A 27,328-nucleotide genomic window follows, 5' to 3' on the forward strand; every position below is an offset into this window, starting at 1 on the left:
GGAAACCTGAAATACAGTGTTGGCATCTGTTCTCTATATCTCACCAATCCATGCCAGCACTTTTAACTAATTTCTTACAGCAATCAAGGGAGCAGAGGCAATGTGTATGAGTAACCCTGCCTGATAATCAGAAGGTGGTGCCTGTTCCCATGCTGCAAAGCAACTCTGCAGAAAGACAGCTTGCATCAAACATGGAATATATGCTATCTATGGACAGTGATTTCCTAGGAATTTTTGAACCTTTGATTGTTGTGGACCAGAAGATCAAAAGATCTGTTTTTCAAGATATATTGGTATTGAGCTCAGGCTCATATTTATTTTATAGTAAGAAATCATTTGAATATGACGTAAAAAACTGGGTGATGCAGCAGAGATCACGGTTGTGCACTGTGGCAGCATAGCTCTGCTAACTAGAAACTTTTGAGAGCAGCTGTAGCCAAACTGACTCCTCCAGAGGCTGCTCCATGGCTCTGCTGGATTTCCCAGTGCTTCACATTGCATGACTCACTGACAGGAAATATCTGACTCAAATACACGGTCCTACCAAGAGTCCAGCTTTGTCCCTAATTTCTAATGCTTTTCGGAACACCATACACTCATGTACATGGCATATAGGCATCTGTCTAAATGGCAGCTTTGGCTTGGCAGACCAGAGACTTATCTGGAACTAACAAATCAAAGGATGCTGTATCTTTTCAGATGAGGAGCAGAACTCCTGAGATGACTGCCCCATATTTCACCTATTCTAGGAACCTGGCATAAGGAAACTGAGGCTTTGTCTGCAAGGAGTTTTCTGGGATTAAGGGTTCAGGAGATTTTTTTGCATCCTGTGTAGCAGTATTCATACAGGCTGCACCTCATCTAATAATCCTGACAGTATATGGCTGGTTCTACATGAAGCCAGTGCCACAATTTATCTGCAAACAGTATAATCCCTTGCCCTCAACCTATGCAGTAAATCAAGCATGTGCTAAATTTTTACTTCCTCAACAATAAAATATACTGTATATCTTCTTTTTATTCTCAGAAAGAGGAATGTAATCAGTGTCATTAAAAGTAAGGGCATTTTAACCAGAAATGGTATTTGGCTGATAAGTGTCTGGTGATTCAGGAAAACTGAGGAGCTGTACCTCTGAATTGTATAAACTGCTGGAGGGTGAAGTCATTTCATCTGCCTAATGGCTTACAGATGTTCACTAGCCTGCAGTGCTGCAGAGACAGAAGGTGGGAGCACACAGGAAATACTAAATATCAGAGAAAAATGCCAAACTTCCGCATCCCTTAACTGATTTTTCTTACCTTGCATTCTACCATTTAGCTTTGATGTTAGTAGTGATTTATAATTTCAGAGCAGCAACTAATGCAAATCACCACATTGAAAAATACAGCAAGCATATGTATTTAAGGGAGCTTGCCTAAATATTTTCATTATTTAGCAGAAATATGATTTTATTTCACATTTACTAAAGAGACTTGCAAAATTTTTTTACAGGACGTTGAATCTGGTTCTGAAAGTGGAGCGGATGTTGCTTCAGTAAATCAGTCACAGACTAACTTGTCTTCTAATATCCATGCTCCTGACCTAGCATCTTTCTCTTCAGTAGCCGGCTCTGGAGCTAAACCAAAGGCTGGGGTGAGTACAAAGGTTATATTTTTTTTTTAAACTTCTCTCATTATTCCAGATTGGAAGTGAAGTTAAAAAATATTATATTGTTCATTACTTGGATTGTACAACAGAATGTGTGTGACACTTAGGAAAAAAATGAAAGTGGTCTCAAAGGGACATTTTAGTGGCAAACAATACTAGAAGTTTCACATTTAAAAATACACTATTAACAGCTGATGATTACAATAAGCCGTGTTTTTACATGAGAAAATAATTTAAGGCCGCAATGCTGTTTAGGAAGGTAAGCTTTTCTTGAAGTGGTATCACTCAGAACATTTCCTAAATCTCGTGAAAGGTTCTGCCAGAGAAAAATTGTGGCTGATTTAGTTGTCCAAGCCCAGTCATCCTGGTCCTCTGGAAGGTATCTACTACCCTACTGATCTGAGAGTGCCATTCTAAGGCAAAATTTGGTGAGTGGTTCCGGGTGCTTCCTTAGGACAAAGGGGAACCTCTGAACCAGCAGACGCTTTTCTGCTAGTCCCAGTGCATTCTAGGTGGTGAGGAAAGGCTGGCCTGAGAGTTCAGATATGGCAAGGAACCTCCTTCTATATTCCTTCATAGATACACAAAACTATTAGAAGCATGGTTCTTTCTTTTGCTGTTTTCTATCTTTTGAAGAATTCTTCTTCATAATGTTTCAGCCATCAACGTGTGCAGAAATGCTCGGATGTCCTAGGAACTCCTGGTACACTGTCTGTTCCCTCTTGAACTTGCTGTTTCCATGCCTCAAGAAGCACAGAAATCTAGACTTCTAAGTTTTGCGTATGCTGGAAAGTCTTAGCATAACTCCCACTCCATCTGTTCACTTATTGAAATGTTTCCAGTTACCAGACCAGCAGAAAATCTAGGATAAAATATTAAAATGAAAATGTAGCTAGCATAAATATATGTTTAGAGCAAGTCTATAAAAAGTAAAATAGAAGCCACCTGCCACTTGTGCTACAATAATAGCAAGTTAACTAATGTTTTAGATTGTGGCTAACAGAAGTTCTAATAAACATTTACATTTGGGATTGTTCACTTGTACAAAAATAAATTCACTTGTAATTTATCATCAGTGCATAATTATAGCAAATAGAGAGCTCTGCACTCTGTCACTGAATACATAGCAGCAAATTCTCAAATAAGTACATATGTTATTCTGGAAGGTGATATTCCATTTTACCAGACCCTGAGAAGCACCCAGAAACTTTTTAACTTTTTAAGGTATTAAACGTCCCTTTTGAATTTCTGTGTTTCTGCTAGTATTTGGAGAACTCTTGACACCTGGCCTTACAGAAGTGTGGATCACTTCCTGAGAGTTAGATATTATGTGTTAATTCAGCTTCAGCAAGTATTTTTGTGACTTTTTCTCTGATTAATATATCATGCTGAGCATATATGCTATTGTTATTTTATTATATAATTTTATAAATTTTTATGAGTGAAGTTAATTTTTTTCCAAACACATCTGTCTTCTAAAGTTTTGCAGTCTGCAACTCCTCCTACCTTGTAGTAATCCATGTAGTGATCTCCTCTGAAAACCCACAATGTGGTGTTCTGTCTATAAAGGGAACTTTTGGGGTTTGGGGAATTTTTTGTTTTGATTTTGTTTTTCTAGTTTTGATTTGGATTTTATTTGGGGATTATTTTGTCAGACTAGCTATAGGAATAAAATTATTCTGCACTTGAAACTCAGTGAGCTACTTTTTAATAGGAATGGGCTGTTTCAAAGACTTTGCTCGCTTTTTGGAGTTTGTAACTGCCGATCTCCGAGGGTCCCAGATGCTTAGACTCCAAGGACAACTTCTTTTGTGGTGTTTATTAATAGTATGTAAACAAGAGTGCAAGGGTGATCAGTTATATTATGGAATGATTTGTGGTATTTTTAAACAAACTATAACAAACAGTTGACTGCATCAAAGTCAGACTGTAAAGTTAAACACCACATCATATGCAGACCTGAGTAGTGGGAATACCAAGGCAGGGCAGGGGGACATGAATCTGGATCTAGTTCCTGATAAAGAACTTGTAAAAGATATTAACTACATAGGATACAGTAATTTTGTGTACAGACAAACCATGTCCATTCATGTTCGTTCAGCTTTATATGGATTTAAACCAAACTATTTCAAACAGTGTGAAAATGTGTTGGGATATCCATAAGCATAATTTGGTTTGATAGTCCGAGTGGAAATTATTCACTTCTTGGTTTATGGAAAGCAGAATATTTTAAATTTTCACGAGAAGATTTTATAAAATGTTAAACAAGAATTGCATTTAAAATACAGTGTCAATTAGAATATTCTATGCCAATTAGTAATAAATATTATTTTAAATAAAACTGAGGTTATGTGTATATATTTTCATGCACAAGTTGTTTAACATTTTGTGAAGGTTCACTTGGGATAGTCAAACCCATTCTTGTCAGTGTAAATGCCTGTGTACAGTACATATCCATATGTGTAAGCACCCACTGCATGCTCACACACACAGATAAATCCTTACTGAGCACAGGCAACACAAGGAAAAACAGGATTCTCCACAGAGCATTGTGGAAAGGCTTCTCTAGGAGTCTGCAGGGTGCAGCATGAAGGCCTTTGATATGCAGATGTACTTGGTATTTTGGGCTCATGAGAAGCACACAGCTGAATAACCTCCATCCTAAATTTAGGATGCCACTGTTATATCTCATGGTCAGGGTGAAATAGCAGCAAGTGACCAACAGGGCCTTTTAACCACAAATTGTACATGTTTGGAAAGGTGCTTATATGGACAATCCTTGCAAAAATAAGGATTCATGTGACTGAATAGATACAGTTCCTACATAATTTACGATGGGAAACTAAGAAATGGTTTTGGCATCTTTATTTTACTTACATTTACAGAGTGAAAAAAATTCATGCTGCTATAATTAGCACATTTTTATGTTCTGGGGGTTTATTAATCAGTCTCCAAAATGAACAAAGATTTTTGTATATTAACATTGAGGATATACACTTGGCTAGCACTAATCACATGAGAGTTGAAATCAGGCTAAAAAAATCAACAGTCTTTTGCCCCAGTGGCCATGAGAAACACTGGAAAAGGAGTGTCCTTAGAAAGAAAGGAATGTAAATATTCTACATGCCATTGCCTTCCACAAACCGATGCTATACATTAGGACAATAAAATATTCTTAACAATAAAGACCAGAAATTATTTATTTTTAAATGTGGTTTTATTATTATAGAAACAACATGGGACTACAGTACTTAGAATGTGTTTTAATGACTAATAGCAAGTTACCATATCCTTCTCCAATGCCCAGTTAAAAGCTAATCAGTTAAAGAAAACTTGAATCAATAATCATTGTCCTTTTTTTTTACTTCCTCTGTACAAAAAATTGGCTAAAGGGCAGCAGCAACTAAGGCCTAAAAGTTGTGGCCAAAATCTTGTCCTTGAACATCTGCTCTGCAAAGCATGTTTATTTTCTGTTCAGGTGGAAAAAAACCCAGCCATGATTATTTTCTACTCCTTGTCTTGGCAGTTTTATCCCTCCTGCTTCAACAGTGTCCAAGTTAACCTTAATCACACTGTACAAAGGTAATCAGGCATCTATTATCACCAGAATAGCGGGTACCTAGGAACAGATTGTTCTTCAGATTAGCTATAATGACTCATTTAAGATGCATTCAATTCTCAAAGTGATTTAAGACATCAGTTATGCCTGCAAGTATAAAATTACCTAGTCTGGCTGAGCACTGGAATGGGCTGCAGGCATAGCTGCTGGTATCCCTGAAGCCTTGGCTGAGCTCAGGAGTCCACTTTCACAAATCTTGTTACTGGACTGGGACAAAACATGTATTATCTAGATGACAGATTTGCAAATTTTTAATTTTATATACATTAAAATAATTTACCATAATCATGTTTTTTAAAATTTGAGCCTTTTAAAGAAAGCAAACTCATTTTGTGAAAAATAATTTTGAGATTTGTAGATTAAGAAAAAGTCCGAGTTTCTTGCTACTTAACTACACTTATTTTTAATTATGAAAGAAGATAAAATTTATTGTAAGTACAAGGAAACCTTGATTTAAAATTAAATATTAATGACAGAGAATTATCAAATTATTCCAAGGATTTGAAATGTTTACATTTCCTACTGCATTAGGCTGTATTGTAAATTCAGTGAACTATGAGGTATGCAAACATACAGAATATGTCAGTGCATTTGTGCTGACAAACCTTTAGCAATGGGTTATGCAATTTGAAAAGTGGTAGATTTTGGTCTCTGAATGATACTTTTATGCTATATTTGCTTATTTATCAAAGTCCTCTTATAACTTTTCTAAATTTTCTGCCATTATAGCATTCCTTGCATTCTTATTTTACTCATTCGGGCAAATGGAATTAACTGAAAGTTAATCTGGTAAGCATCAGGGAGAAAGATCCTTACTGTGCAACATTAATTCAAATACTCTTTCTTTAAAACTTGAATATTTTATGAATACAAGATGAGAAAATTCTTCTCAATGCCTGATCAAATTGATTAATTTAGTATTGTCTTTCATATCTATGTTTAAAAGAAAGTGTTTTAGACAACCAAGGTAAGGGAATTATGGAATTAAGTTTTCACACAATCACAATTTCATTTGAATGCTAACAACTTGTTATTTTAGCATACAAAAGGTAAAAATCCATGAAGTTACATTTGCCAATCACATATAAGAAAACAGCAGGATTATACTGTATTTGTTGTATGAAACTCAAAAATTGTCTTTGACTTGGTATTGTTCCCCAAAGGAATCTCTATTCTAAGTATCTCTTCCTATGATAATCCTAAGTGTACTTATTTTATCTCAAATGAGATGACAGAGTTTTTTGTTCTGTGGAGTCTTTTAAGCACTATAAATCTTAAAGGTGAGCTTATTTTGGGGGGGGGGGGGGGGTTGGTTGGGGGTTATCCTACAATTTGAAGCAACATCACTGAATCCAGTTATGACATCTTTGACAGGTGTCACCTTTGCTTTGTTCAGGGACAGTCTCTCTCTCTCTCTCTCTCTCTCTCTCTCCCCCTTTTTCTCTCACTGATCACTCAGGATTCAACACTGAGGTTTCTCTCAACCTCAGTATTGAATCCTGAGTGATCAGTGTAAATTCACAATGCAATGAAAGGTTTGCAATTTTATACAGGTACAGCATAGCCCAGGAAATACACATATTAGGCTATCTGCTCTCGGTTACAAGTTCAACCCCAACAAAATATTGGTAATCTAAATAAACACCCAGCTTCTGAAGTGCTAAGCACGAGGACTTCTGAGACTTGCCAAGATGTCAAGTTGTACATTAACATTTCTGTCTCGTCTTGCAACTTGTTTATAGCAGCTATGCTTATATACTGGGGGTTTTTTTTCATGTTTTCTGGCTTTTGTAGGGTTGCTGACACTGTCTTCAACACTGTCTCCATCTGGTTGGTTTTGATAATAATTTTTTATAAACTGAAGAAAAAGTTTATGACTTCTTCAGCTGTAACATCACTAATTGTGCTGCTAGAAATGTAAAGTACATTTTTTTCACTGTCTGCTGCCACCTGGTGTTTTGCTCTTTTAGATGAGGGGCATTGCACAGGGGACATCAAGCACTTGGGCATAGGCAGATATGTTTTTGCAGAATTAGGGCATTATGCCGCAGTTAAAAGATTTAATGATCAAAATTAATTACCATAGTCTATTTTTAGTTTATATTTAGAAATTACATATTGCAACTTTGATAACAAAATGCTTTCACTGAAGAAAAAACTGTAAGTGAAAATTTCTAAGTCACTTATTGACTTAGAAGTTGTTCACAATGCAATGTTTATATTGGAAAACTAAAGAAATATGCAGACATCAGTTGCCAAGTGGGTAAAAAGGGTTTTTTTAATCTACTACACATGGATAAAATAACCTGTTTAGTTATTTGCACCTCTTTCCAGCCAATAGATGCTTCTCATGATGACACATAGATAAGTCTCCTGGCAGTCTTGTCTCCTTCCAGTGGTTTGTGGATATGTCTAAACTGTCTCATTTAATGGAACATTACAGATGAAAATTATGAGCAAATTACTTCTTCCAAAAGCTATTTAGAACCATTAGGGTTAACTTAATGTTACGGTGATGGTAACAGTGGGTGGACGTTGATGTTCCCTTGGTTTAAGACAAAGAGCCTGAAGAACTTTCAAAGCACAGTGAATAGCAAATTTTAGATGGTCCTGCCTTAACATTATGTTGAGTACTGTTTTATCACACACATTCTGATTTTGCAGACCACCATTGTTGAGGACAGGGATTTAGCCTCCTACATAAGACATACACCTGAGAAGAATGAAAACAAAACATTTGCACTTGAAAATTCATCATAAACCTTCTCCTCTTGTGCAAGACAGAATGTCAGGATATCAGCATTTTTTTGTGTTAAACAACTCTCATATGAAGCTGGTCAAGCCTAAATTTTTTCAGTTTGCTGGGCTTTACTTTCCATGACTATACATTCTGAATGCCACTGCATGAAATGTTCCCATTTGTTGTCCAATTTTAATGCCTGATAAGTTTAGTTCAAGTCTGTCTTCTGTACTCCTCCATATGGATTGAGTTGAATCCCTACCAAGTTTCCCTTTTTTCCCTGAAGTTGCTTAAATGTTTTTAACTGCATGTCAGTATGAAATTTTAACTCTTTTTCAGCACCTGCCAAGAAAAGCATACATGACATTTATATCATTATTTAAAAAAAAAAAACTTTGTAAAATTTCCCTGTCAGTATGTAATCTATATAGTGCATTTCTGCATTGAAGACTTTCAATTCTGAGATGGAGTATGGCATTCTTGTTGCATGCATGGGGAAAGATGGGCAAAATTCTTAAATCATTTTCAATTAGAAGGCTGTGAGTGCAAAATTGCTGCAACTTATATAAATTGCTTCTTAATGTCAGTGGCATTCAGAATTTATTTGTCTGAGAAAAACCAAAATCCACTAAGCACAGAAGAGTTTTATTAATAATTTGTTGTTGTTGTTTAAATTGCTACAATGCAGAGGTGTATACACCTGTATGGAATTGCATTATTTTTAGTATCAGCCAACACTAATAAAAATGATCACCTCAGGAAATGGTGATTGGAAAGGTGAGGTACACAGCAAGTAATCACTATTTCTTAAAAACAAGGGACAATCTTCAAGGATTAATTCTGTGAACATCACTGATATTTTGGAATTTAAAAGTAAACTGATCTCAAAACGTGCTTGGGAATTTTTCTGGGAAAAAGTTTATAACTCATCAAAACAACTGATGGTGCATATTATCATCAGTTATCAGTTTGTCATTGGGATTTCCATGGTTTTTTTCACATCCTCTAGTCTACTGGAGGTCTAATGAGTGGAAAGTAGCCTACATGGATCCAACACAGCCACAGACATGCTCTGAACCACACTGACAGCTGTACCTGGAAGCTCTTACTGGGCTATTTCTTTTACATGGAAGCTGTTCTCTTGCACTGAGTTTTATCTCAACATAAGTTCTCCTAGTGACACATGCCTTCTCTCTTTCATGCCTGATAGAGCCTTTCACAGCAAGTAATAAATGCCAAACATTTCTAGGAAACTGTTGAAAAGAAGGAATCTGAAATTTCCTGTTAAAATTGTACTGAGATATATTGCATCAGTTATTACATCTCTACATCTCGCTTTTTTTAGAATTCTACCTCTTTGAAAGGAAACAATTGGAGGATGTGATGGGGGATTAAGCATACCACATGCAGACTAGCATAAGGATTTTAATGATGTAATTCCTTGAAACACCATTGAAGATCCATGCTGAAATGAGAAAAAAAAAAACTGTTCTGTGTGAAAGCCTTTCATAAACACCATAGAAAAGGAAGTATGTATACATTTGTGACTATTTCCATCCTATTCAGTGATAACTCAAGATACCTTCAAAATCACCTGGAGTAGGCTTTCAGAAAGGGTCAGTAGGTCCCCTTGCTGGACAGTATGAAGGGATGGAAAGCAAGAGAACTTGGAGACTTGTTGTGGAAGCTAGGTTACAAATTTAGTGACAACTGGGGAAAAAGGGCTTTAAAGCCATGGAAAAAACGTGAATCTTTTGCCAACAGACCAATAGGTGACGGCTGCAACTTTATGCAGCCCAAGAATGTTGGACAGGACTTTCAGCTGAGACAAACTGTTGTTGGATGCTGAATTGTTTGTTACCTCATAATTTGCCAAGGACGCCTTTAGTTTTAATTTTGGGTTGCTCTATGAAGAAATCCATTGTATCTCTATCAGACTCTGAGAGTACTTATCCCACCTCCAAGGACTTAGATCACTGGGAGAGAAAGCAGTCAAACTAAACAGCATGGATTTAAGACTGTCTTGTGACTGAGAGCCTTTACCTTATCACTCAGCAATTCAGAACAGAAAAAACATGTTTTGAAGATGGGAAAAAATAGTGTCATTTCAGGAGCTGATTTGTAAGATAATGCTTAGGTTCAGTGGTGCAGTTGTTTCTGTTTCCTCCTTTATGTGATTCGAGGAAGGAGTTCAAACCAGCCAACTGTCCCATGCAAGTACTGCTATGTAAAGCAGGTGAGATACACAATGACAACAGGCAATCATATCTGAGCTGCCAAAAAATTACTGAGAAACCTACTGCTTTGCGTATCTGGTGTGTTAACTATAGTCACTAATAGTTAACTCCAAAGTGTTAGCTATTAGTGACCATTTAAACTAATATTAAAAAAGTTGTCATGATAAGATAGGAATTGTTCTATTTATTATAAAGTAGTGTTACTGTAAAAATCTTTTTAAGTAATCCTCTATTATTCATATCCAAAAGTTTGGTGCTTGCTGGGATTTTGGCCTATATTGAGATATTATGAAATTTAAATCCCTTTTGTCATAGTAGTATATATAAAAACAGGAAAGATCAGAATTATTTTAAAATTATTATTTACTTTAACTTAACTATGCTCCTGAATCATTAAAGTGTATTTTTTCCTGTTTCTTCCTTTTGTTTTTTTTTTTTTTTTCCTTTTTCCTCTTTTGGTTTCTTCTTTCTTTCTTTCTTTCTTCTTCCTTCATCATTTATCCTCTTTCTTCTTTTTTTTTTTTTCATTTTCTCCAGTATTCCTTTTATTTTCTTTGCATTTTCCACCTTTCTGACTTTTACTCTGGCTCTGCATCTTGCCTAAAGTCAGTAGAGTTACTTTCACCAAATTGTACCAGCCCTGCTCCAAAGTACAGTTTGCCTCCTGCATATTCCATGGCTGTCTTTCACCAGATCACTTCCAATAAGATCACTGGAATGGTTGTGGAATGAGCAGCCACAATCTTGCTTATTTCTATAAGCATCTGAATTTCTTCTCCTCTAATATACAGCTGGACAACCAGTCTACCTGTGAATTGAACCGGGTAGAATATTGGCACTTAGTGCAAAGATGGGTATTTGATGTTTTCCCAGCCATGGACTGAGGACCAGTGCCCCTGGGGGACAAGGACACCACCAATAATTGTTTACACTGTCAGTCTTGCTGGTATTGAATTCAGATTCCATAAATTCACGTCTCTGCTTGCAGTTGTGGTTATTTTAAGTGTGATTTGGGGGGGAGGAGAGGGGGAGGGGAATAATGTGTATTTAGTTGAAGAGAGAATATGCAAAACCTCAAGAAAGGAAAGCTGTATTAAAGGGGAAAGAAACAATGTAATATGTAAATATGTCTTTTGTGAGAATTTCCTGTGTTTTATCTAAGAAAGAATTTCAGGCTTGAGTCCAAGACAAATAAAGGAGCACAGAACAAGGGAATGAAGACAGAATTTGAGTAAGAAAAACAGTGACAACTGTTTAATCTTTCTGCCAGTAGATGGAGAGCACAGGAAAGTAGAAGCACTCACATAAAGAAAGAAGGAAAAAACCTTGCATCAGCTTCTTTAAGGGAGTGATAGATGAGAGAAGAAAAAAGCAAGAAGCAGGGTGGGGGGAGGGAATAGACTGTAAATCAGGAGGAAACTGGGGGTAAAAAAAAGGTTTCTGAAAAGTAAAGAGGAAATGACAATTCCTAAAGTGTCAGCTTAGCTTGGTCAAATCAGTTTGTTGGTGAATAAATAATTATCTTCTTTTATGCCTTGTACCCTGTATTCTTTACTTCTGGAACATGGTTTGAAAACGTGGCATGAATAGTTTGCATTACTGAAATGGAATAAATCCATGTCTGCCTTTTCAAGTACTTTTCCAGACACAGACATGCTGTGAGTGACATCATGGAAAACCTTTTATTTTTGCCCTTTACATATACCTCTCTTATAAGGAATTTTCTTCCTCCTGAGCTCTCCTTCTTCCTGTCTCTCTCTCACTCTCTCTTCCATGTCTCACTTCTTGCTTGCTTGCTTTCCCTTTTCCTTTTCTTGTCTTTCCTTTTTTCTTTTTTTTTTTTTTTTTTTTTTGGACTTCAAAGCAGGGGTGGAAGCAAGGAATTTGGTTAGCTCTCTGTTTAATAGTTGAAAGAGTGTGGTTTGGGGTTTTTTAATGCACAAAATTCCTCTCAGTGAGACATGCCACACATTCTGATCTCTCCCCTTCAGGCAGTTACACACTATTAAATATAGGGTTGGAAATGACACGCGTCTGGAAATACAGAAATGAAACAACCTTCCACTTTCTGCAGTGCACTGTACAATGAAGGTGTTGTAAATTGTTAATTGAATGGCATGGGCTTCTAGTTAGTGGGGCTTTCTATAAATAGAAACTGTACATTCCAGTGTGTTGCCACTTTTTTATTTTCTTCAGACTAACTGAAGAACCTTTCTATGTTACACAGAGATTAGCAAAGGTGGGTTTTTTTTGTAAAATACATAGTTTGTGCTCTGAAAGTTTGTTCTGTTTACCTTCTCTAACCAAACTGTCTTTATGACATTTTTGTACTATTCCTGTTTTAAAACAGAAGTAAAATCCAGGCAACCTGTAATGGTACCTGATACTCCCTCTATCCTACCACCCAATAAATGGTGAAATATGATTACTGTATTTTAAATAATACTCCACATATTACATAGAAAATAATAGCAAAGTATTGCCATGAAGAATACAGAAAGGCAAGCAAGGTACTGCTTGAGATGGAAAGATATGAGATCCTTTGACCTCCCAAAGTTGTGAAGGTTTTGGATTCCCACTCTGAGAAGACAATGTTGCCTGTATGTGAATGGCACTGGACTGGGAAGCTTATTCTTCCACAGTAGTTTGATAGGTGACAAAAAACTGCACATGGGAGACATCTAGTAAGGAATTATAGGCCATTGAGTCTGAAGACTGCAATGAAGTAGGGTTTAATTTCATTGAAGGGAGTGGAGTAGATGATTGCATTAATCACTCAGTAGTGTGTGATCCTGCAGAATGCACTTTCTTTACAAAGCCATCACTCTTAGTCCAGCATATTCTAACTGCAGTGCTACAGCCCCAGAGTGTGAACACACCTTACTAGTATCAATGTGTAAATGCAAGATTATGTGGGATTAAATATACTGTACCCTTGAAATGTGATGAGTTTCAAAACACCTCAAAAGATTGACTGAGATAGGTGTCCTTGGAAGACTGATTGAACTTTCATATAGCAAAATTTTAAATTTAAAATATTTATTATTTAAAATTCTGAATTTTCCACTATTAAATTCAACAATTCAGTATCTGATTGGAGAATCCACGGGGTGATAGTTTTAAGACAGATAGAAAAAAACATGACAGAAAGTGATAGAGCCAATTTCATATCAAGCTTTCAAACCATTAAAACAGAACTGTGTTGGCTCATTGTAGAGATTTGTTACACAGTCACATGTAATTTGTCTAATTCTTCTTTTGCTGCTTTGCCAATACAAAAGCAATTCAAGAAAGATCTAGTTTTTCTGTTGCCAGCATTGAGTGATATTTCAACATACTTAGGGTTTTCAGGGTTTTTTAAAACCTCTATTCTTAGGAAAGGAAAAAAACTCCTTAGCAGATTTCTCATGTAGTTTAACACACCCTGTAGATAATGTCTTGGAATACAGAAATTACTGAGAAAAAAATCGGAGCATTTGGATTCTATATGAGGAAAACGTAGACTTTTTTTTCCCCCTAATTCAAAGAATGTATCTACCTAGAAGCCATTCTGCACTTCAGGAATTCATGTGATTGCCAAATTGTGAAAATATTGCCAAGAAATAAAGGAATTTGGGGATTTATATGTTCTCTTCCTTGCACGTCTAATAAGGAAGAATTTATAATTTCTTCCAAGAGCCTAAGTTCTGCCTTGAAAGCAAACCAAAATTTTCAGATGTCTAGTTAACTTCATGCTAAAAATTTCTTTTCTGTAAGCAAATGTTTAGGAGTCAAACTTCCAAAAAGTATGTTGCTCTTTGCTCTTTTTCTTTTCATGTCCCAAAGGCATTTGCACTTTTCTGGGGTATTTGTTCCCTTCATCCATCTGAACATAACACACAGTACTGAATTCAAAACATAGTTTTTTAGTCATGGGCTGAATTTTGTGCCTACATAGAATGCAGGTAGTTTCTCCAAAGTGCTACCACAGAGAATCTCTGATAATTTTTTCCCAGTCCCACATTGTATTTATACCTCATTTTTATATAGTTATGCAGAATTTTCTTTTTCTTTTTTTATTTTTTTCCTTTTTTTTTTTTCCTGATGGGTCCTTTGACACACCTATTGGAAAATGTTTAGCTGATAGATGAGATTATTTGCCTAAGGAATTTTGAAGACCAAGAACTTTTGCAGAGCAGGACCTTGAGTCACTGAGACAGAACGGATATATCTTGTAACCTCATTCAGAATTTCACAATCCTTGCTAAACTGCAAGATAAGGGCCAAAGGCAACAAGCCAGCAGGAGCCAACCCAGAATGTGCCAAAGTTCATAGAACAGTTGCTTCAGGCTAAAGTTTGCTGACCCTTAATCACCGGGGGTCATCAGTGGCGCTGCTGCAGGGCCCTGCAGGACGTGAGCCCGCTCAGATCTCCCGCTGCTCCTGCACTGCGAAAGCTGGCATGGGAGATGGGATGCACGAATTCCTCGGCAGCCTTCAGCCCTGCCTGCCTGCCTGCCTGCCTGCCTGCAAAAATGCTTTTTTGGGTTACCATCCTTCCGTAACACACGTGTCTTCCAATTCTAAACTTCCTTAATCTCTTGCGAATGGTGTGGGTGGGGTTAATCGCAACACAGGCAAAAGATTCCTTCCAGTTAACATACCTTGTGTGCTTTAGGTACTGTATTTTGTCATTGATTGATATTAATGTAAGCACATACGAACACAGTTTGAGTTTTAAATCATTTTTTGTTAAGTCACAGTGATAACACTGTTGAGAAAGGCCCTTTTCCTGTTAAGTCTCCTTTGACTGTTAGTATTACCTTCAATAACTGCACTACAATGAGTATGTTACATTGCTGCATAATCCTGTGAAAGACTGTACAGAAACAACTGGCATTTCACACTTATATTGCGACAAATTCAGCATGCAAGCATTCACTGACAAAAAACATGATTTGGTCTTGTGGTCTGTAACAAGATACCCAGCAGTAGCTACTAATGAGTAAATGTAGCATTGATGCCATTCGTGATATAGTAAAATCTTTAATGCATATTTTTATTAGCTGTACTATATATTTGGACAGTTCACAATTTTTCTACAAATGTAATCTTTATGACAGTGATAGAACTTTAGAAAATATCTCATTCCTGCAAGATAAAGGCATTTCAGTATAGTCCATGAAGAACATAAATTGCATTAAAAAGTTCTTCAAAAGCTCTGGAATTTTCAGTGATTCTCATCATTATTTTATATACCAAAGCAGAAATAGAGAAAGGACATATGTACCCCTGGAGCAGCAGTGAGTTGAAGGGGCTGAATATTTTGGAAATTATGATCCTCTTTAGAAGGAAAGTGGAAATGGGGAAATGAGAAGGATGACAGCAGTTCATGTTTCACTAAAAATTAAAAGACTAAACAGTTAATGAAGAAAAAACATAAAAATATTTTAGATTAAAAAATTTAATTAAAAAAAGCTGTATTTTGTAGTGTTCAGGATTATGAGAGCCTAGATGCTTCAGAAAAATACTCATAGGGTAAGAGTCACAACTGTGAGAAAAGTCACAACACAGGAGGCTGGAATCCTTCACACTGTTCTTCATGAGGGTCATGCCCACATACATCAGCAAAGCTTTCTCATTGACTGTTCCAAGTGCTTTCAGGACTGTACTCTTTTGCTGGGTTATCTGAAAATGGTTGAAATCAGTCAAGATCCCAGTGTTCTCAGAATAATTAGAATGTTATTTATGTGACACAAATGATCGTTTTCCTTGTACTCCCACATCAGTGTGAATGAGGACTGTTGCTTTATGCTGGTTACATTCCTTCTGGTGTATGGGTAATTATTCTGCCCTGTTTGTACAGGATCTTGCACAATGAGGTTGTGGTCCCAGTCTGTGGCTTTTGAGAGCTTCAGTGATACAAATAATGTTGTCACTACTTAAAATACATTTCTTAAGTGTAATCATGTCTGATCTCAATGAGAACTAAAGCAAAAATACAGCAGGCTACCAATATCACCATTATTCTTTTTTTTTCAATTGCTGCAATATGGTGTTTGATTTCAGTAACAGTCCTATTTCAAGAAGGTTTCAGTCTAAAGACCAAGGTAAGGCAGCTCACACTAAGAGAGAGACAAAAAAAAATCACAGAATTAGTAAAGAGTAAAACATTTTAAAAAATAATCTCTCACTGTCTTGTCTTCAAACAACAGTGGGCTAGAGGCAGCATTTGACACGGGAAGGGACACATAAGTCTTTGGGGAAATAATTGATGGACGTAATGACTGACTGTATTTGACAAAATAAGCCAGTGAACAATGCATCTATGGGCATGTTTTTGATCCAGGAAAGAAGGCATTCTGTGAGAAAGAAACAAATAAACATGGTCACAGGCTTTGACAGAGTTCAGATCACAAGCAGGGAATAGAACAATAGCAATGAAGGTATGGATTTGCACTGTGTCAGGTGAACTATGAAGGTGATGATTGATAATTTTCATCTTAAATTGGTGGGCGTTGACTATCTCTACAAATGAAAATCAAAACCGTTTTAGACAGCAAATACAATGAATAATTTATATTTAATATTATGGAAATGGTATAAACATATATGAAAAGCAGCATTTGAGAAACACGTGATATGTGGCTATGATGGGAAAGTGTATATGAAGAATTAGGTAAAAAGTTTTAATGCAAGACTTTTTATGGATACATGATGAATTGAGGAATTTATATTAAAAAATGGTCTGCACATAATTTTTCCTAGTTTGAAGGGATTTTTTAGGTTCCCTCTCCAGCAATAAAGAGTAGATTTTTTCATTAATCTATGTGAATAAATTATATCTTTATCTTCTTCCACACATCATTGTCATCTTCTAGCAGATTGTCTTTAAGATTTACTTGGAAAAATAACACAAAATTATATTTTTTTGCTGTCTGGTGATCTATTAGCAAATTATATCCCAAAACCACTATCAATATAACCTTTCAAAATGAGAAATTGACTCAGTTCTTCCCACTGGTAAGTCACCTTCCTGTGTGAATCCACATGGAATATACAACTTCCATAAAATGCATGGGAAATTCTTTCTTAATTCCTGCTGAGGTCTGTGTGGTTATCTGAAGTTCCCACAGAAGCTGTATGAGCTATTAAATCTCTCCTTACTGTTTTCACTGAATTCTAATAGCTAGAATCAAAGTGGTCGTCACACTGTTACTGTGCTTTTGTCCCACGGATTGTGCATGTGCATGTATGAAGCTCCCACTCTTGCAAGCATTGGTGCAGGTCAGCTGTAACATCCAGCACTGGGAGCTCTGGTGTTTACCCAGCCCTTCATTTCCACCTCTTCAACAAACACATCTGCTCTGTCAGTTTCTCGATACTCTGGAACTGACTGTCTCTCAGCTAAATAAGATTTTCCCAAATAGTGCAGCTGTCCTTCCACTAAAAGGCAGTACCTGAGGAAAATTTTACCTGTTCTGCCTGTCACTCTCCCAAGTCTTGGCCCCATCAGCTGCTCATTAAAACCATACTGATCCCACTGTGCTAGAGAGCTGTGTTCCTCACCTGCAGGAGGAATTCATCCAAATGAGAGAGACATTTAATTGTGGGATTTCTGCTCTACTGCCTATTTTATTTTGGACCAAAGTTATTTTAAAAGATGTTGGTAATTTCATTTATAGATAATGGATAAGTTGTTAACACCAAACACATATACAACACATGTGTTGTATAACACATAGAAAATAATTCCATGTAATGAGACCTTAAATTACTCTGAAAAAATTACTTTCAAGTAGAATAATAGAATCATTGAGGCTGATCATCTAAGATTCAACCAGGAATCTAACATTGCAAGTTCCCCCACTAAACCATGTCCCCAAACACTAAATCTACTACATGTTTTTTGAACGCCTACAGGAGTGGCAGCTCCACCACTTCTCTGAGCATCCTGTTCAAATGCCTGACCACACTTTCAGTGTGGAATTTTTTTTCTTTTTCTTCAATCTAAACCTCCCTTGGTGCAAATTGAGACTATTTCATTGCTTGTTATTTGGGAGAAGAGGCAGATCCTCACCTTGCTACAGCCCCCTTTCAGGTAGTTATGGTATCAGAAGCTGTATAATGCTACTAGGCATTTTAAAAATAGGTTCAAGACTTTTTTTAACCAGGTTCCTCTAACTAAGAACTACAAAGGCTAATTAATTGTTTTATGATTCCCTTCTATAACTGGCAGTAGGAAATGTACTTTGTCTTGTTGGATTTTTGACTTGGGTGATAGAAGTCTTTCTGAGCATGAGGTGGCTCAACAGTTTACTTCCTTCTCACATAAGGTACAACATGACACAGGCATATCATGACCCTTCTTTGATGGGGTACATTCAGTTGGTTCCCAGGCACCAAAATTGGTTCTCAAACTTTATTTCAGTAGCAGGTTGTAAAACTGACAGGGCAAATAAAGCAGCTGATGAAAATGAGATTGAATGGACCAAGGAAACATCTACATCTTTAGCATTTGAAGTCAGAAAAGATATGGGAAGGTAGTCTTCAGTGATCTAGGAAAGGATTCAGTGCTTGCCAAAGTCAAGGAAGGTTTCCCACTGATTTCTCTTAAGTTTAATTAACAAAATTATGGTGGTAGATCAGGGTTTTACATGGGATCGTGGTCAGTGATAATTCCTGCAATAGTTCATTTATCCACTAGTAATTCAAATTAAATAAATACTCACAGATGGAATTGAGGTCAATTTTGTAATTTCAGAAGTAAATGCTTTTATAGTATATCTTATCTTTCATTCCTGGTAAGCACTTGGGAATCAGCCCAAAGTATAGCAAGTGGTTTGATAACTGTGTGTAGGAATGTGGAAAGGATATCTCAGAGTGACTGGCTTTTAAGTCTTGCCAGCAAAGGCGTAAGAAGATTGAGTCATTTGCTGCGGAATGCAATTGAAAGTTCAACCTTGTATTTAATTAATGGCAAAAGAACAGTTAATTGTGACACCATATACAAGGGAAAGTTGCAGATTGGAATCATCTCAAGTCTTTAAAACAAATTAGGTTACTTCCTAGAGAACAAGATTGGATCCATCTTTCCATGTCTTTGGAAAGATGCGTCATGATTTCAGAAGTCTCTCTTGTTCCAGCAGTTCCCATCCACTGTAATTTCTTTCTTAGGTTGTGAAAAGATTGAGGTTTGTTCATGAGTCAGTATGTGGGCAACTTCCTTGCTTTAGTTTTTCAGGAAAATAAGAACTAAAATAAAAGCTCACACTTTATTTCATCGCCTCTAGGCATTGGAACAGAATGATTATCCCTGGCTAGTCAAGGGTTTCCAAAGGATAAAATACAGGTTATACTTTTGTCTGGAGCCTTCATCACAAATAGAAATAAGGTACAGACCAGAGAAGCCCAGGGACAGTATGAAGACTCTCTTCTGTTTAGCATGCAACATTATTAAACAAACCTACAAGAGACTCACTGGATACAACCAGCTGAAATACTGATTTATTTTTCTTTCCCTTCATCATAATGTCCCACACAAAATTTTCTTTCTTTTTTTCTATCTGGCTTATTTAAAGTAATTTAATAAATTAATTTACTGCCAAATACTTTTGACCTGCGAGAGGAGAGGAGAGGAGGGGAGGGGAGAGGAGAGGAGAGGAGAGGAGAGGAGAGGAGAGGAGAGGAGAGGAGAGAAGAGAAGAGAAGAGAAGAGAAGAGAAGAGAAGAGAAGAGAAGAGAAGAGAAGAGAAGAGAAGAGAAGAGAAGAGAAGAGAAGAGAAGAGAAGAGAAGAGAAGAGAAGAGAAGAGAAGAGAAGAGAAGAGAAGAGAAGAGAAGAGAAGAGAAGAGAAGAGAAGAGATGTGGAAGAGAAGAAGAGAAGAGAAGAGAAGAGAAGAGAAGAGAAGAGAAGAGAAGAGAAGAGAAGAGAAGAGAAGAGAAGAGAAGAGAAGAGAAGAGAAGAGAAGAGAAGAGAAGAGAAGAGAAGAGAAGAGAAGAGAAGAGAAGAGAAGAGATGTGAAAGAGAAGAGAAGAGAAGAGAAGAGAAGAGAAGAGAAGAGAAGAGAAGAGAAGAGAAGAGAAGAGAAGAGGAGAGCTGACTACATTGTTGAAATCCTTTAAATTTTACAACACATGAGTATGTTAACTTGAAAAAGAAATAGGAATAACAGGAAGTAATAATTTTCAGCACTTTCAGTACTTACTTCTTAATCAGTGATGGTCTGAACAGTATCTAACTTCTTTCTGAACATTTTTATTTTTAATACAAGCCAGAAATCTGTAGCTGCAGCAGCTTTTCTAAAGCTTTATATGAGAGAACAGAATAGTTGTAGAGATTATTCTGAAGAGCCCCTCTAGTAATAAAATAATAAACCAATCTTTTGTGACATATTTTCCTTAGTCTCAACTTCCTAATAACATAACTATGGAATTTTCTGTACAGGACAAAAAGAATATCAGGAAACTTGCTGCAATATATTTGTTTGTATGCTAGGGTTGTTTCTATGTGTATAGGAACAACTTATGGTTTCTCCAGAACTAGATGCTTCTAGTGCCAGGATTTCAGGACTGCTCTGTTAGGAATATTTAGGTTTCATAGCACTCATACCAATCAGGAGAGCAAGCGTTAAAATATATGGTATTTTGTGTGTGTTTACTAAGCTGAAAGTTTGGATTGTTTAGTCCTGTTCAAATGTAGCTTTGAAGCTATGTACACTTGTAAATACTGTCACATTCTCAGAAACATAAATTGATCAGATCACTTGGAAACCCACGGAAATTTCTTATTACTGCTTTATTGCAACATCATCTCCTGCTGCTACCATCATCTGTTTTCTTGATATCTGTGGAAAATACTTCAAGACAATCTGTCACATCTGCAGCAACTGTAAGGTTATATTTTGAGCCACCCTCTTTTTCCTGCCTGGATTTCAGGCTTGAATTTGTGCATTTCTTTGAAGTCTTCACAAGAAATTCTTGCACTTTGTAGGACTCAGTGCACATAGCAGGAGATTTATCAGCTTCCAAAGGTTCCCAATCCTTTGCATCTTAGGGAACTCCCTGAAATATCACTGATTCCAGTTTTCATAGAATTTTATCTTTTCCTCGGGCTGAGTGCAGAACTGCTCTTCTGTGTTCAGTGATGCTTGGCATTATCTTCTCAGCCATTTTGTCCTGCATCTAAAAGGAGCATCCAGATTCCATTAAGAACTAAGAACAAATTTGTTCTGCCACATTCTAAAAACTCCAAGAGACAAGCTGGTTTTGAACTAGATACCTTAGCTAAAGATGTCAGTTTTAATGGCTTGGCAATTTTGAATTATGTTAGTCCAAACTGGTTTCAACCCATTCCACAGTCTGTTCTTCCAGCTCATACTTCTAGCTTTCAAATGAGGCTGCTTTGGGAGACACTGTAGAAAATTTTATGAAAGTTAAGGTATATTATCTGCTCTCTTCTTGTCCATGTAGCCTGTGATTTCATCTTGAAAGATGAATCAGGTTGGTCAAGGATGATTTGTTCTCAGTAAATTATTGTTTGCTCCCAATTGCCTTCCTGCAATTCATGTCTTTGTTAATGGATTCCAAGGTCTGCTCTGTGGTCTTACTCTGGTCTAAAATGGGCTTACAAGCTTAGAGTCATTGCTTCCTTTGAATAGAGGTGTAAGTCTTTACCAGGAACACCCCAGAGCTGTCATGGTTTTCCACTGATGTAGGTTTCCTTGCGATCCTGTCAGCCATCTCCTTCAGCATGCCTGGGTAGATTTCCTTTAGTCTCACAGGTTAGAATACGTTTAGTTTCTCTAAATAGTCCCTAGCCTGTTGAGTCCTCACATCTGGATGTTCCTTTCTTTTCTAAAACACGTTGAGATTGTGAGGTTAGGGAGTAAGACTGGACTATGAAAAGTGATCAGAGTGGTGCAAATTTTGACTAGACTAGAAGTACAAAATATTGGAGAAATAGGCATTAAAAAGGCATACTGAAAAATCTTGATCTAATTTGTCTGTGGGTTAGCTTATCACAGCTATGACCAAATTACTTTGAAAACAGGCAAATATAAATAAACTTTCATTTTATACTACTGTTTTGAGAGACACAGCAAGTTTTGCAAGCTGCTGCACACACAGCCCATTCCTTCCTGGACTGAGTTCAGGTCTCAAACACTTAGTTTGGAGGTCTAAAGTACATGGGTGGCCAAGGATATTGCATTCTCCCGCTCTTTCCAATGAAAAACAGGCACTCATACAAGAATTGGTACAGTGTTGTTGTTTTGTTTGTAGTTTGGACGGTTTATTTTCACTAAGCCACGTTTCTGCTTACTTTGCTGCCAAGACACAAAAAAGAAATTGGGTTTTTAAAAAGAGATATCTACACTTCCTGCAGCCAGCCTGTAACTTAAATTTACATGCAAAAATAAGGATTAAGATGGGTAGATACAAAATTTTATATTTATTTTACTCATATAAATCTTCCAACAAAATCTTCCCCATAAAAATTACAACTATTTTGTCATAAATCTACTCCAGCAGTCAGCAGACTATCTGCTTTTTTAAAAACACCTTTTTGTGTGATGAAATGGGATTTGCAGACTTTTGGAGTTTTTTGGACTATTGTAATGGTCAGGATTTTTAAATGCTTGTGAAAAATTGGTTCTAGAAGAGTTGAGTGTGAACATAAGATTCAGTCAAGAGTGTTTTGGAAGAAAATGCTTCATACTTGTAATAGTCCCTCTTAACTAAAATACAGAATAATTCAAACTCTCCTCAGGGAACTGGTATTGGTATGAAAGGCAAAAGTATACTTGGACTCATGTGTGCTGTTTCCCTCTGGAAAGTTTTGAAAGCTTAGAAACTGTGAACTATATTTTTGTAATAAGCCACACAAAGTTTGGGAAAGTTGGAAAAATTCAGGAGGAAACTGTACTAGCAAGGCATGATCCTGGGGAAACACAGGAAATGCTCAGCACTTCACAGAATTGGACCCTCTTAGTACTCTCAGGATCTGCAGTGCATCTGTCTGCACGCCTGAGTGAGATTTTCATGGGAATAGCGTGGGAACACAGACATTGATGAGATACTTCTTTGCTCAGAAACCAAAAATAAAATTCAGAACAAAATAAATAAAGCAATCCTGAAAGAAGAACAATTTTAGAACTTCTGAAAAAGAAAGGAGTTTAAAAGGGCTCTCTTCATAGTAAATGTAGAAATTAGTAAAAGTTTTGATAGCAATCCTGCCTTTTAAGAGTAGATTTTTATTACTTTTTATGTCTATCCATACATGCCTACACAGAACTGTGTCTTTAAAAAGGAAACAGACACAATACAGACAGGAAGATTATGAGCCAGGTTGCCCCATCTTGAGGCTTCACTTACTACAGTTCTGTATTGCGCTCTGTGTCAGTAACAATTTCTTTTTCCCGTGAATTAGAAATGTATCATGTATAGAAAACAAAAATGTTTGGAATTTAAGTTAGATAAATGAATGGCAGTATTGAATCATCTCCAACTTTTGAGTACCTCATAAAAGAGTTTATAAAATAAGGATTTTTCAGATAAATCATATCCTTCACCACCTCTACCTGGCCATTCTTTAAATACAATATTATTATACCTGTTAAATAATATAAAATTGCAATATCATTTTTATGCATCACAGTGATATATGGAGCTGTGTCTACTCTAACTCTCACCGATTCTAAAAATCAAAGTCTTATAAACAGCTGAACTAAAATATGGAACTTCCTGCTGGAAAACATTTTGATATCAGAATACAAGTTACAGAAATACAAAGCATGCTAGATCATTTAGAAGAGAAAAGCTTAGTTATTGTAAGAAAAAGATGTATAAGTTCAAAAATAAGATTAATTAACTTTCTTATTTGTAAATCTTGTAAAATACTACACTTTTATGCATGAGACATAGAAAAGTCTATCATGACAATCAGAATATTTGCAGAATTGTTTTTAGGCACTCACAGACTTTTAATGTTAAAGTATTCTTGTTCACATTTTAAAGATGAGAAAAACTAGATGTTTGTAAGATTTTTAAGTGGCAAAAAAGATTGTCAGACTATTGATGTATTAGGGGCAGATGATGACTGTCGCCAGTATTCTTGCTCTAAAAAAGGAATAACTACTCTGCCATCTTACCCATGCATTAAGCTCATCCTAACTTTAACCTGCAGCTCATATAGCTGATTATTAAGGTGTTGAATGGAACCCAGAATCTCCTGCAGTCAGGTGCAAAGCTCCTCCTTCCTCCCAGCTTTTTACAGTATGTCAGCAGCATGAGCAAAACTTCCCAGATGTATTTCTCTTGTTTTTTGCGGTTTTATGGCAGCAGAGATCCCAGTTTGGCAGATGGTACCTGAGAATAAAATGGAATTACTGCAGAGATGGGAGACATGTAGGGTGTGTTTTGTCTGTGCTGGTGTCTTTCCGTGTAGGTATGTACCAGGAGAGGTTAGTTCAGGCCTTACTCAGGTAAAGAAGGTGTTAGAAGTCCCTGAAGATGTAGTAGGATTGGTCACATCACAGATCTGGAGTAGTCATCTCACAGTAGTACTTCCAACTGAGGAAATTATATGACAGATGAAACATATATTTCTCTGATTTATTAACTGTATCAGAAGAACCAAGTATTGGGGGCTTTGAGCAGAGGAAATTTGATATTCAGTTTGACCAGAATTTAGATATTAAAATAGAAATAATTGGATTTTTTTTCCCAAAGAAAGGAAAAGGGATTAGGTTTTTAGCATACAACAGCTGTGCTGATGAATCTTTTGTTTTCCAAAGAGGATTTTCAAGGGCTTGGGGTATTTTTTAGAAGTTTCATTTTTATATATGGATTTTAAAAAGCTACTTTGCATCCTTTCCACAGGCTCTCTTTGGAGTCAAAGCTCCTATTTCTTTTTAGAAAAATATAGTTTTCATGTTTACTTGTTACATGATTTTGTTTCTTTTTTTTTTCTGTCATTGGGCTGTTTTCATAGATTTCTATTTTTCACCCAAAAACTGTGGATTTGATTTACTGACTTTGTTCCCCAAAACCTTGACAAATATTTAAATATTAACAGACAAATGGTATGCAAAGGGCTAAAGAACTCATTTCATTTCATCTCTTTTTCTCTTGAATGACCTAGAAATATACTGACTTAGTAAGGTCACAGTATTGGTGTTTGGTTATTTTTTAAGCTCATGCTTGTTACATGTGCATGTTGAAGCATGAACAAGCTGAGATTCCAAGAATATGGACAAATAAGTAAATAAGGTCCTGGTAACATGTTTTAATTTTTATTCCCCTCCTTTTTACCTCCACCTCCTGCCTGAGATAAAACCATTTCCATCTTGTGTGTTTCTAGTCCTTGTCATTTTTCTTCTCATTGTGGAAGAAAATAGGGTGGTTTATGTTAATCTACATTTCTCTATCTTTTAGTAAACCAAAAAGAAATATGATTATTACCACATTTATCAGGATTAGTGATAACCTACTCTCTTATGCTCAGCCCTGCTACCTTGCAAAGTTAGATGTACTTTTTTCCTCAATCAAACACTCTCTTGATGCTCCCAAACCCATCACTGTTTCTGTCAGGTATGCTCCTCCTCTCCTGTCTCTATCATCCCATGATTAGCATCACATTTTTGTGACTGTGCAGCTTTCTGAGCAAAGAACTGTGAGACTCTGCAGAAAGTAAAGGTTTCATCATCATAGAGGAAATGTAACTTTAGTAGTAATTTATTCTTTTAGGCCTGAAATAAAGCTCAAGATCAAGAGCCTCCTGAAGGATCTGCTTTAGATCCTTTCCCAGCTGGTCTAACAAAAGTAATATCACAGTGACTGAATACCCATGAGACTGTAAGCATCAAGATTCATTCCAAAACATACATACCATGTTTTAAAAACCACCTTCTTGGGATTTGCTTTTTCTATTTATTTAGTTAGAGAACTCCAAACAGTTGTAATAGACTGCTGTAGCTAAAAATGGGAAGAGGCTCTGCAGCTGGGATTATCTGCAGAGATTCAAGAGCTCAAACTCACACAGGACAAATCTCAGTAAATCTCAATAGATGCTGCTCTCACAGTAGGTGTCAGCTGCTGCAATGCTCTACAACTGATTTTCTTTTGCAGAACTTAAAGCTAAACACAGTGAGGTCTCTTAAATACCAATCCTTCATACATAATGTTCCAGAAACTATTGCTGAGTTATGGCCACTAACCTCAGTAATATCTGAATCCAGGAGAAAAACATTAGTGGAATACAAAAATGTAGATAGCAATCAACCACTGAATTTGGGCTGAGTGTCAGAAAGATTATTAGAATCAGATTGCGCACTTACATAGCTGGTGATTTCTACAGCTAAGCTTTTTTCAATTAGCTCGTGAAGATGCAGCATTGGTGTTATAGATTCTGGAACTTGCAGCCACGAGGTGAGCTTCCTCATTTTCATATCTGCACCCTTCAAATTTAGTAAGAGTGACTTGCTTTATCAGGATGAAAGGCAAAAGACTCCTTTGTTTTCTCTGAGGAGGCTAAGGAAAGACAGGAATTGCACGATTTTAAATTCCATTTATTCTGCAAGTAGGTGCCCACAGTTGATTTGTGACTTGGACTCATCATGTAACAGATTTTAGCTTCTATCATCACATGATACTATGATTTTTTTATTTATATGAAACATGTTCTAAGGTTGTAAGTATTATACATAAGGGGATGAGTAAAAACTGAAATCACGTGGGATTTCTGTCAGCCACAGAGAAGCATTCCACAGACTCCAGGGCTTTAAGACAAAATCACATTTGTAGACATTACATGATGTTGAAGCTAATGTGAGACATGAGACTCTAAATATCTTTTACTGTTGTCTCATAGAGCTGCATGCCTTCTGGTTCAGTTTTGCCAGTGTTGCAGGGTTTATTGATATGTTTGTTATTGTAAAAGGTTTTATAAGATAAATATTAGACAAGAAGTTACTTGTGAGCCTGGGAAAAAGCTCTCTGTGTAAATGAATCTTAATAGAACAGCTGGTGATTGATGAAAAGCATGAGCACTCTTGGGGCTGCTCCAGTTCTAGACATAGTGTGTCACATCTCAGCTTTGGTGTTAAC

General features: G+C 36.5%; 1 protein-coding gene across 2 annotated transcripts in view; it reads left to right on the top strand.

Moving 5' to 3' along the window:
• Positions 1 to 27,328, top strand: part of DLC1 (DLC1 Rho GTPase activating protein) — a 214,317-nt gene that overhangs the window by 53,764 nt on the left and 133,225 nt on the right. For both annotated transcript variants that reach the window (XM_058804396.1, XM_058804398.1), the window contains one exon: positions 1,493 to 1,633. In XM_058804396.1, the coding sequence (XP_058660379.1) occupies positions 1,493 to 1,633 (141 nt within the window). The remainder of the gene's footprint in view (positions 1 to 1,492; positions 1,634 to 27,328) is intronic.

This window comes from Ammospiza caudacuta, chromosome 4 (assembly GCF_027887145.1).
Source record: "Ammospiza caudacuta isolate bAmmCau1 chromosome 4, bAmmCau1.pri, whole genome shotgun sequence".
Classification (NCBI taxonomy): Eukaryota; Metazoa; Chordata; class Aves; order Passeriformes; family Passerellidae; genus Ammospiza; species Ammospiza caudacuta.